General features: G+C 31.0%; 1 protein-coding gene across 1 annotated transcript; it reads left to right on the top strand.

Moving 5' to 3' along the window:
• Positions 1-304: 304 nt before the first annotated feature.
• LOC143079252 (microtubule-associated protein RP/EB family member 1-like) lies at positions 305-12,505 on the top strand. Its single transcript, XM_076254490.1, has 8 exons — positions 305-389; positions 3,124-3,257; positions 7,890-7,928; positions 8,558-8,664; positions 9,118-9,325; positions 10,057-10,178; positions 11,363-11,515; positions 11,983-12,505. Exons 2-8 carry the CDS (start codon positions 3,137-3,139, stop codon positions 12,043-12,045), a joined length of 813 nt encoding a protein of 270 aa, XP_076110605.1. The 5' UTR covers positions 305-389; positions 3,124-3,136; the 3' UTR covers positions 12,046-12,505.
• The last annotated feature ends 689 nt before the right edge of the window (positions 12,506-13,194 follow it).

The raw sequence follows: 13,194 nt of genomic DNA, 5'->3' as shown, positions 1-13,194 counted from the left end.
GTTTGCTCATTTAACTACTGTTTTATAGGTTATCAGTAATCATCTGATTCTTTTATGTATTAATGATATTTTATGTTCACACACGGACTTCAATCTTCAATAACTTAGTATAGAAAGTCCCTGGTTGACAGACAGTGCACAATTTCATAGTTTTTTTGAAAATATTAAATTTCCACTCTTTACAAAAAAATCACTAAATTGTTGGTGCAGGTAAAATAGCCAGCCAGGCCGGCAAAATATCATTTTTCTAATTTGCCGGTGCCGACTAAAAAGCCACTGCCTAAAAATACATTTACGGTGTAGTGTGGCATTATGTAGTGTGGTAAGAAGACATATCCCGGACACACAGACAGAAAATATACGAAAACATCGTAAAGAAGCATTAGACGGTAGGGGAAAGTTAAACCATGTTTTCTAAGCATTGGATAAATTTGAAACATATTCAAAATTAAGTGAAATATCTATTTGATTTCTAAGATGCCTCAAAGATTTTCTTTCTAATATCATTCTGATTTTAGAATAAACGCCAGGGATTTGAATATTTACAGTAGTCTTGCATGTCTGGAAAAGACATGAATCATCCAAATGAAAAAAAATAGGTGCAGTTGCAATAGCTGTGCAAATTTAGTGCTAATGGTCCTTGTGATATTTTTAAATGTATTTGGACCTGAGGAAAACTACATAGAACAGTTGTAGCTTAACAGATAATTATTTAAATATGAATGTATTTTACAGTTAAAAGTTGCTTTTTTTAATCCTTTTGTATAGTCGCCGTCACATAAAATTGGCACAATGTTTTTTGTCTAAATTTTCTTAAATATCGACCGCGTTTACTAAAGATCATGTTTTTCAATTAGCGGAATAAAAATCCTGTCCAAATATCCACTACTGTCCTACCTTTTATTGTGTTTGCACTGTATAATCCTGACCTTCACATAATCCAAGATTATTTTGTATGGTGGAATCCGACATTGTTATTACAGGAAGTGTTGCCGTGGAGTTCCACGTGCTCTCCATTTTCTTGTGTCTCTCGGAGCTTTTCGTCATCTTTACGTAAAAAGCGCGGGAAATTGTATCATCAATGACAATGATATTACCAGAGAGTAACGAATGTTATAGCATAAGGGATCCTCATAGAAACCAAGATGGCGGTTTTACAATGTAAATAATCTTGAAAAATGTGAAGGTCAGGATTATACAGTGCAAACACAATAAAAGGTAGGACAGTAGTGGATATTTGGAAAGGATTTTAATTCCGCTAAATGAAAAACATCATCTTGAGTAAACGCGGCTGAAATTAAAAAAAAATTTGACAAAAAACATGGTGCCAATTTTACGTGACGGCGACTATAGGATTCAGAGGCTGGAGTAGTTTTCAATACAAATAATTTTGCGGTTTTGGAAGGCTTTTATAATTTTTTGCTGCATCCCATGAAATCTTAACAGAAACCTACGACTGTTCATGCTGTTAGAAAGTTTTGCATTCATAGATACATGTACAAAGTCATACAGTACTCAGTAGTCGGTAGATTTTCATGTCTGTACAAACTATCTTAATTATTAATGGCACTGTTGACATCCATGTGAACCTCCCAACGGAAGTACAATACTCCCATCCTCCCCTTGAAGAGAAAAAAAAATCCTGGTATAAATAAATTCAAATTATGAAATGAAAATTTGCTGGCGCTATTTTAGTTTGATGTTAACAAATGTTAACCATTGGTATTGAAGACTAAATTGTATTGAACATAGACACGTAACTGACATTATCTGAGTAAATTTTGACCTGGCCAGTGGCTAATTATAATTAACAAGTAATAATGGTTTTATTTAACAATAGTCGATGGGATATTCCAGTTAACTTCTGACAGGTGGGGATGGATGGGGCGATTTTTTTTTTTTATAAATGCTGTATGTATCAGAAAACACAACATGAAAAACTACCCATCAGATCTAAATGTTAAGACCTATCAGATGTAGTTTCTGTTCTATTGGCTGGATGTAATTAAACTATTTACTGCTGCAAGACCCTAAGAAGTTTTTTGCATATAAATGTAAACGTGTCAGATGAAAAAAAAAAATGTACCCCTAAGATGTATAAATTTTACACCCCTCAGAAAGGACCATCCATCCCCCTTTATCTAACAGACATTAGGCCAAAAAAAAGTATGTCTGTTTCCTGCTGTCAAGGCAAAAAAATCAGGGATTTTTTTATTTTTTTTTTATTTTACTCCCTGTCAGATTTGCAGATGCTTAAATGTCATGTTTGGTTAGGGTCCTGTACCCTAAAATCATTTAATCTCTTTAAAGAAGCTTTAATTGAATAATCCTCCCAGTGCCGACATTTTTTAAACCTTAATTGTATCACATTTGTGCTGGGAGCAGCCATTTTGATTGTTTGGGTATAGTAAAATACGGATCTGGATCGGACCGGAAACAAATTTTTCCGGACCTGAAACGATTTTTTTCCGGAATTGAATAAAAAGATCTAGGGTCGGGGGCTTTGAGTCAGGGTCGGTCTGGAAACAGGAAACAGACATATATTTTTTTTTGGCCTTAACTGGAATGGCCCAATACACAGGTGATAGGGTATCAATTACTCAATCTGTCTTCTGTATATGCCAAACACCAAGGATGATTAAAAGTAAATACCAGCAATGAAAGAAAAGTGAATTGTTGTTTTCAAAACTAAATTGTCAAAAGACAAAATATCTATCTGAAGGATTTTGATGCTGAACAAAACTCAAAAACCTAGAACTCAATCAGAAAAGATAAAGTAGCTATTTCAGGGTCCAATGTGGGCATGAAGGATCTTCAGCATACTATAGAAAATCCAAACTAACAGCAGCAAAACAATTTACAGTCTTCTCAGTGTTAAGATTGACAACTACATGTACACAAACTAATATAACTTTAGTATAGAGTCACTGTATTAATAGCAGCCACGTCAGCTTGTTCTTATTACATGACCCAGTGTTCCAAGAGTAGTGCATCATTTATCAAATAAAATTTGTCTATGTGATATAAACTTCTTTTAATAGGTATATAGTGTTTTAAACAATGAGTCTCAAGTTTTCTAATTATAAATTTACTTTTATAATAGACTGTTTCTTTTTGTTTCAGCTATTAGATAAGCATGGCAGTGAATGTATACAGTACAAATCAGACTTCAGATAATCTCAGTAGACATGATATTTTAGCTTGGTTAAATGATAGTATACAGACGAATTACAGTAAAATAGAAGAATTATGTACAGGTACATTTTTATTATGCATGGCCAATTTGGGAAGTACTGGCATACTCCCCCCCTTTTTTCATCCTTTCTGAGCACCAATCATGCCCATTGCTTTTTTGGTGGAAGAAGACTTCAAGTCTTCTGAAGGCCAATGGTGCCGACTTTAAAAATCATTAATTCTTCGTAAGCCGCATTCGTTTCTGTGTATTACAATTTCATAACAACTTTCGATTCCTCACACCGATTTTAACATAATTAAGCATCTGAATCATTTAATTTGTAAATTAGGATTGAAAGACATTCACTATCGTAAATATGTTCCCTGTTATTTATGTAAATTATTAGATTTCATCTCATCTACATGAACGTCATTTGTTTACTTCAAACCAGATGTTTTTATTATAGATACTTGTAGTACGCATGCATGAATTTGGGTATAGGGACAACTCGCCCTGTTTACATGTTTGCCCTTGGTCTGTTCGTCCTGAGTTCATTCGCCCGTATAGCCCTGTGTTCATTCTCTTTACTCTTATCAAGGACATTTTATAATAATTTGTTGCATTTATTAAATATATTAATATTAAGGGTATCGTTACAAAAACTCTAAAAAAAAAAAGACTTGTTGTAAAATCGCCAGTGAACATGGCATGTGAATTTTCATCTGCAAGCAAGCATGGCTGATTGACAAAATTCAATGATGCAGTACTACCATAAAGATGATAAATAGTATTTTTTACACTAATTTTTTGACAAAATACTTGTTGTAACATATTTTAATTTTGTATTCAATTATTCATTTAAAGAACAATGTACTATTCTATTTCACAAAGACAAACAAACAGGTTGGGACCCCCTCCCCCCATCATGAGTGGTGTTCTTTAAATGAGGGACTGTCACTAAAACAAGTTGTCAATGTACTGTTGAAAAAAAAAAGAAATAACATTTTTAAGAGTCAAAAGTGGGAAAATTCATTATATTTGGAACAACTTTTCTAAATGAGGGTTCAAGTTAATAAAGAAGATATAAGTTTAGAATCATCACAAAATTCTTTTGACGTGTTTTGACCATTTAATACTTGATAGATGCATAGTTCTTGGGGAAAAGTTTCATCAAATAATATGAATATAAAGGTGCTCATTTTTTACAGTGGGTTGTAATTGTACTTCCAATGCGGGTTACCCCTCATTTGGAGTGTTGTTCCCAACCTGTTAAAGGTCCATCTTTGTATAATTCAAAATTGGAAATTTCAACAAACATCTAATATTCTTACACAAGAAAATAAACCCTCGTCTGCTAGCTACATGTCCATCTTTTCTACCGATTTAATAACTAGAATCATGCAAACAGACGTCAGAAAATGGCATGTAAGTTCCATCATACAAATATGACACTTTTTCTAGACAATGATCCAGATCGTGCACTTAGCTAAAAATTGTAACCTTTAAAATTGTTGTTGCGCACTAAAAACCCCCATGGGAACTTTCAAAAGTTGGCAGGTATGTAACAAGACTTACTATTTTATGCCCCATTTATGGGCATTATGTTTTCTGGTCTGTCGGTTTGTCCTGCTTCAGGTTAAAGTTAATTACCGAGGTAGTTTTTGATGTAGTTGAAATCCAATCAACTTGAAACTTAGTACACATGTGTTCCTTATGATATGATCTCTCTAATTTTGCTGCCAAATTAAAGATTTTACCTAATTTTCACAGTCCACTGAACATAGAAAGTGATTGTATGGATGGCAGTGTTCTCCCCAGAAATTTTGGATAGCATCACATTTGGCGTAAAAAATAAATTGTATTTTTTTCAATGGAATTTGTCGCGTCGTGGTAATGCTCTATTTCCTTTATGTTATATACGTTATTGTTTATTACAAAAGGTATTATATTGTTTGTATGCTATAGGCCCTTTTTTGGTGAATAAAATATTCTATTCCACCCTATTCTTTGTATCTATATTGTTGAATTCATAACTGAGAATACAATTAAACTAAAACCATGATAACAGTATTTTCAGGTAATGTTTTCTATATTCATTTATAGTTCCAGAATTATTTTTTTCCTCTTAGGCCAAATAAAAATATATGTGTATAGATACAATTGCACTAAATGTGTAGGAAAAAATACTGGATCTTATAATAAAAAAAAGGAAAGAGAAAGTATCAAATAGGAATAAAATTTAAATTAAAAAACTTTCTTTATCATGTCTATCAAATATATTGGTTCATGGTCCCAGTTGTTTCTTTTTATCAAAATGATACATATTTTTTAAAAAAGTTATCTAATAAATAGTCTGTTAATGCTTAGTTTTCTCTTTAGGTATTGTTTTCTGTCTACTGTGCCATTTGTGGATATGTAGTTATTATTGTAAAATGCGGATTTTTGTCATATCTGGTCCGATTCCGATCAGTAGTTTACACTAAAATATTAAATGGCCGCCGAAAGCAATGAAAAATACGAAAATAAAACAATGTTTGACAAGAGATTAGGAATGAATATGGCGTTTTTAATGCATTAAATGGATGAAACACAAACTTAAGCCAATTATGATCACTTCCTAAAGAAAGTACAAAACTTATATAGTTCAAAATCAAAATTTTCACTCTCGATTTACAACTAGTAATAGAAAGAGAAAGAAAGTAATATTTACTAATATTTTGAAAGTAATAAAAAGATAAGACTCAGTCTATTTTCAAAAGAGAAAAAATGTTTGTTTCTTTGAATTTTTATTTTGCAAACATATATTTTGATTTATTTTATGATTTTCTGATTACATTTTCTCCTTGTCGAAATTTGCGATTGCATACCACGTGGTATTAATCATGTCACAAGTGACAGCTTGGGGTATTAGTATCCAACCAGTTATCACCCAAAGGGCAATTAACACCTATGTAATCACTTTAAATTGACTTCAAGGGATTACAATTAACGGTGATATATTTTTTTTATGATCATAATCGGTAATTAAAGTTCACAATTTAGGACATGGCTTTGCCATACAGAAACGAGAAAAATAAAATCCTGAAAATAATGATAGCGTCGCGGGAATTATTATAGCGTCGCGGATATTATTATAGCGTCACAGGAAGAAAATATATTATCCTGATTTAGAGTAATTTCTCGCAATTTGATTGGCTGATATTGTCCTAATAAATTTCAGTACAATTTTTTATCACGTCAATTGGAATTATCTCCCTTATTTATTACGTCAATTGGAATTATCTCCCTTATTTATTACGTCAATTGGAATTATTTCCCTTATACCATTGACCTAATAAAAAAAACAAAAAACAATTGAGTTGCTTTGTAGTCATTAAATAAAAAAAAGTGTGAAAAATAAAAAATATTATGACTACAAAGCAACATTTTTTTTTTATTTAATATCTAAAATATATTTATTGATATTGTACTAACATTGAATTTGAATACAATAATATGTAATATAACAAAATCAGGATAAAATCGTTACACAGTGTTCAATTGTCCTAATACTTAATTTATCGGGTCAATAAAATTCATATCCGGTTTGGCTTCGCCTCACCCGATATGAATTTTATTGCCCCGATAATTTCTCGTATTAGGACAATTGCACACTGTGTAACTAATAGCGTCGCGGTACCGCGACGCTAAAATGGCCTGGGGAGAACACTGGATGGGAAATCCATGTACTTATGACACATTCTTGTTTGAAGAAAAAAATATGTCATAACGATAATGGAACAAAGCAGGCTGGGTTAGTGGGGGCTGCTTTTATGGTAATTCAAGTTACCTTTTATTTACCTTCTTCCACCTCAGAGCTATCAGGTCTTTGATAGGTCCTTCTGACCTGTACTTATACTGAATCAGGTGAGATATTTGGTATAAAGGTAGTTTCCCATGAAATTTGGTCACATCAACTTGAAAACAGTTAATATTTTCAGCTTCATTTTAAAAAATATATATATATTCTGGTGCAAATGCAAATTAGATTTTAAAAGTTCTTTGACTATAGAAATGTATTCAGGTTAAAGTTTTGGATGAAGAAAGTTTACTAAGTTGTAGTCATATCAATTTGAAACTTTTTTTCATGTTCATTTATATACATCATTTTGTACATTGTAATGATGTGAACTATTAAAAATAATCGCCAAATTTAGGTTTGATCAAGATTTTGGGTTAAGTGTTAGCAGGACATGGTGTTCTACATATTGTCACGCATTTTTGATTATTGCTAAGGGGAAAGTTTAGGGACTTACTCTGCATGCTTGGCCCCTGCTTGAAATATGTCGAATGATTTGAAAATTTCCTACCCTCTGTAGTTTTTTAAATGTATCAGACCCATTTCCATAGACAAATGCCTTATTTGTTTATGAATTTTAATTCCAAGTGTTATATAGAAGTATTATATTTCAAAAGAATAAATCTGATGTGTTTGCAACATATTTGTTACAGCATCAATAAGGAGTTAAAAAAATAAGTTTATTTATATTAGAATAAAAGAGATCTGTGGTAACATCAATGAACTGCCAGCTAGAAGAAACAAAAAATAAAATACATCCAAAGGTTAACTAATCATTTACTAATATACTGTGTATTCATTGATCAATATACATATCTCAAGCTTGGAAGACTTTCTATTGGTTCATATATGATTTCTTTCATCTATATATTTCAGGTGCTGCATATTGCCAGTTCATGGATATATTATTTCCAGGTATGTTTATATCAATTATACAGCCATTCATGTTTAATCTCATTCCCAAAATGACCTTTTACAATAAATATGTATCTACAATGTATAGAAATAATATTATGATTACTTTCTTCTTTACAAAATGTCAATTTCAAATATATTTAATACCCAATTACATATACACCATGAGCTTAAATTAGGAAGTCTGTGAAGGCAGTCAAGGTTTTATTTATATTCCCCTGCTAGACATAGTCAGGGTTGTATATATAATAATCCTGAAGTCTGTCCATTCACCTCTACTTCCAAAAAAATGAAATTTTAATGATTTGTGTTGATCCTCTGAAGACTCCTATTAATGCTATAAATTCTGGAGTTAGGGTCACTTGATTCATCATTTTGTGGTTTTAGGAAAATAAAAGGAGAGCCCCTATATATTTAGAATTGTTTGTTTGATTTAACATTGGCATTTAGGCTAGCACAGGACTAAACTTAATCAAAAGAAACAACACCATTCAAGTAAGGTCTTATGTCTATGGTCATCAAAGCATTCCACATTTCCATCATACTTAAACAGAATTGCACCAAACAGTGTTACTGAATGATATATGCATATTTTACTGTTATAATATATGTATTTTATGTCCTTTCAGGTACTGTTCAATTGAAAAAAGTTAAATTCAACACCAAATTAGAACATGAGTACATACAGAATTTCAAATTGCTACAAAATGCTTTCAAGAAGTCACAAACAGACAAGGTAAGACAAACTCTATAGTTACAATAATTCAAGATGAAGGGGACTGTATTTATATAAAGGTTAATTTTGAACATTTTGAAGCTCTCTGAATTCCAAAACCAAAAAGAATTGTAAGCTGTCAAATATACTTGCTTTTATATCAGAATATTTCCTGAAAACTATTATAGATAAAGAGAAATGCAAAAAATTAAAATGACCAAAACAAAAAGAACTACAAGAAGTCACCATGAAAAAAATTGTCTCTCCAGTTTCTCAGCACTGTGTTATGTTTGACTCTAACAGCAACAGAAAAGCTTTGCATGTAATTTACAAGTTCAAAACAGCTATTTTGAATAAAACAGATGACCTGTTTGATGACTTATATATAATTTTCAACTTACTTTCTGTTGTAATTTAATTGATATGATTATTCCAGCTCTGCTGATTTTAATACATGAATATATTTTTGAACAGGTAATACCAGTTGACAGATTAGTAAAAGGGCGATTTCAAGATAATTTTGAATTTGTACAATGGTTTAAACGTTTTTTTGATGCCAACTATCAAGGAAATGAGTATGATGCTGTAGCAGCTCGTGATGGACAGCAAGTAGGAGCAACAACCAAACCAACAAATAGAGTGTCACCGGCAGTCAAGAAACCACCACCTCAAAGACAGCCAGGTATTCATGTCCTACTGTTTAAATATATACATAAAATTTATTGCATCTATCTTCTATACCTCTTTAACTTAACATTTCATCTATAAGTATCTTTGAAACAATCTTCAATTATGTTTCAATTTGATAAAAGCTTGTTGATGATTGACCTGACAATTAATGGCTTGGAGCTTACATCAGAGAATGGGATTTAAAATACCAAATAGTCCTCCTTTCAAAACCAACTGGTCTGAATTGTGCTATAAATAGATTATTGCTGGACTTATAGCCTGTGATTGTCATTTGAACAGTAACCTCACAGCCGATTTCATAAAAAAAAATCGTTACATTAATATTGCTTTTTATTTATACTGAAATGTTCATAATCAACAAATATTTTTACCTGTTAATTTTTTTTTGAAAAAGAGAAACATGTCTTTTATTAACCCTTTTGTAAACTGCTATAAAGACTGAAAACTTTTATACTGTTCTACAGAAAATATATGACCAGCAATTAATTTAAAGTGATATATAATTTAGGAAATGTAATGGCATATTTACTATGGTGGTTCAGTTAAGTTTTTTCTGAATTTCTGTTATGGAAAACTTATAAAGGATGTAGGGATGTCAACAGAACAGTAACCCATCATTAAAATAACCAAAAGACAAAGGGCAACACACAGTTTTTAATATTATGATTTAATAAAAAAGACAAATTTGTCTTCTGATATGATGTATCTTTTTATTTTTTACAGTTCGTGTAGCATCTAACACAAAAAGTCCATCACAGCTTAAACCAACAACACAAAGAACTGTAAACAATAATTCAGTTGGAGGTGGTGGAGATAGTGGAAAAGTAGAAGAATTAAAACAACAGGTAAAAAGATTAGTAAAAAATCATTACATCAGTAAGGGAGGTAAGAAACAAAATTAAACAAGAATGTGCCCATAGGACACAGATGCCCCACTCACACTATCATTTTCTATGTTAATTGTTTAGTGGACTGTGAAATTAAAAACTCTAATTTGGCATTAGAATTAGAAAGATCATATCATAGGGAACATGTATACTCTAAGTTTCAAGTTAATTGGACTTCAACTTCATCAAAAACTACCTTGACCAAAAACTTTAACCTGAAACTGGCACTATCATTTTCTATGTACAGTGGACCATGAAATGGGTAAAAAACTTAATTTGGCATTTAAATTAGAAAATCATATCATAGGGAACAAGTATACTAAGTTTCAAGTTGATTGGACTTCAACTTCATCAAAAACTACCCTCGACCAAAAACTTTAACCTGAAGCGGAACAGACGGACGAAGGGACGCAGAGACCAGAAAACATAATGCCCCTCTACTATCGAAGGTGGGGCATACAAATGAAAGTGCCGTGTGAATGTGACCTTTAATTGTAGTTTAAGAAGTTATACTACAAGAATTATAATATCGTAGATAAGTAAACATTGGTCTCAAACATTGCAACCCAGTCCCATTTAAGACACTGACACTTTTTTTCTGAACTTTTTAAATAGAAATAGTAATTTAAAAAATGGTAAATAGCAAATTGATATCATTCCTCAAAAATAGAAGTTGTAATTAAAGATTAAACAACAATTGTATAATTGTTAATTGTGCCAACTAGTATGTTTATACAGTCAATGGGAAGATCCAAAGGACAAATCTTGACCATTATTTTCTTTATAAACTAGTGTTTATCATTAAATTCTTAAAAGTATAGTCATGGTTCCTCATGATCAGTTAGACCCATTATATTAGTTATCAATATTTTGACCAAATTTTTGATAACAGAATCCTTATTTCAAAAATATTCTAGGAACTTTAATGCCATGTTGACACAAAACATTTGATTTTTCAGAAGATTGCAGTTGCTTTTAAATCGTCTGTAATATTTCCACTCTTGTCATTGATAACTTAGAAAAAAGAAGTATCATTTATATTATTAAAAAATCACTTGATGATTGGTAGCATATTATTTATCAGAATGTGGTTTGAATCTTTTATCTATGTATACATTGAATGTTTCTTTTTTTTTCTTTAGTTGAACGAAATGAGATTAACAATAGAAGGATTGGAGAAAGAAAGAGACTTTTACTTTGGAAAGTTACGTGATATTGAAATTACTTGCCAAGAATACGAACAAGAAAATTTGCCTGCTCTGAAAAGTGTCTGTGACATTCTTTATCAAACTGAAGTAAGTTTTTTAAACTCAACTTAAATATACCTCAATTCAGAAAAAGGGGGATATCTTTGCAAATGACGACTAAAACATGTCTTATCAAATACTGAAAGTTTTATTAAAAGTGACATATATAAAAGGGAAGGTATAATAAAGAAACTGTTGTTTTAAATGAATCAGTAATGGAGAAACTAATTTCATTTCCATGCATCTCAGTACTTTCCTTTGTTTTAATTGTCTGTATTTTTAATCTGTATTTTGATTTGCTTACAATTTGGATAAGTCATCAAATTCCATACATCATTTAAAAAAAATAGGTCACCTTAAGGAGATCAATTATAATAAATAAAAGTAACACTTAACAGAGGGAAAATATTGAATTGAATTGATAGTTGTAGTGTTGGTTATCATGTCCTATTGACTAGGTTTTAAGTTAGGGGAAAGAGTAAATTACAGTGCCAGTTTTGTTTTTATGTTAACAGGATGGATTTGCGCCACCAGAAGATGAAGTGTTAGTGGATAATGGAGAAGAGGAAGAGTATTAAAACAATATAAACATTAATGCAATTATTATAACTTTCCTGTCATTCAGTTCTCATGTTCACTAACTTTGTTATCCTACAATGGTATTATGTATTTATTCAGCAGTTAAATTTAATATCATTTCAACTGTTAACTGTCAAGCTATTCTATATGTCACAGGGTACAGTGTTAGAAGTCCCTAAGAATAGGTATTCAAATTATTTATAGATCTGCATAATTGTATATATTGGCTGTATTATCCTACAATTTAGAGTTTCGTATCTGTAGTAAACAGAATAAGCTTGAATTCATCTTCAAGTATATCTTAAGAATCCTCATTCTCATGTGTTCTTTCTACAGCATTATATTCAATGCATTGATTAGAAAAACTGTACAAAGGTTAAAATAAAAGCATAATTGGAAATTGCTTGAAACTACATATGATGTCCCTGAAAATAATCAAATAAATAATTTAAAAATACATTATGGGTGTAATTAAATAATGCCTCTAGTCCAAAATGTGAATGCATGATGTATTCCCTAAGAAATTATACAGTAGACATCATCACCCCCTCTGGCTTTTTAGTGAGATATTTGTTTTGTTTCAATAAACTTAATTCCTGTGCTTGTTATGCAATGATAATAAGGTGGAAGCGATGAAGAAACGACAAAATTTAGTGTAAACTTAGTAGCTTTATTTGTTATACTATCTTTTTACAATTAAATGACTTTTTATGTAAAGAATACATGAAGAAATCCACTGTCTTCTTAAATGCAACACATTGTAGCAAAATTCATGGATATTTATACCTGACTCTATCAAAATATCTATGTTAACTGGAAAGGAAAATATTAAGGGTTTCATGAATTTTATTAAAAAACGGCCTAATTTTATCTGTTGGGAAATGTTGATCTAGATATAGTGAGTATGTTCAGATGATGCAATAAACTACTTATTTTGAAGTCATGCCCTACAGAATTCGTTTGCTTATTAATAATGATATATATCCATAAAGGAGAAGGTATATATTAAAAAGTATTATTAAGCTTCAAAATGACATCCTTCAGATATTTATATTAAAGAGGTTTGTCTCTCAGATATCAGTATTTATATTTATGAACTTTGTCTTACATATTTACATTGAGGCTTCAAACTTCTTGTATTCAGTGTA

Source organism: Mytilus galloprovincialis, chromosome 1 (genome assembly GCF_965363235.1).
Source record: "Mytilus galloprovincialis chromosome 1, xbMytGall1.hap1.1, whole genome shotgun sequence".
NCBI classification, from domain to species: Eukaryota; Metazoa; Mollusca; class Bivalvia; order Mytilida; family Mytilidae; genus Mytilus; species Mytilus galloprovincialis.
The sequence above is the reverse complement of the archived record's forward strand: the minus strand, read 5'-3'. Positions and strand labels throughout refer to the sequence as shown.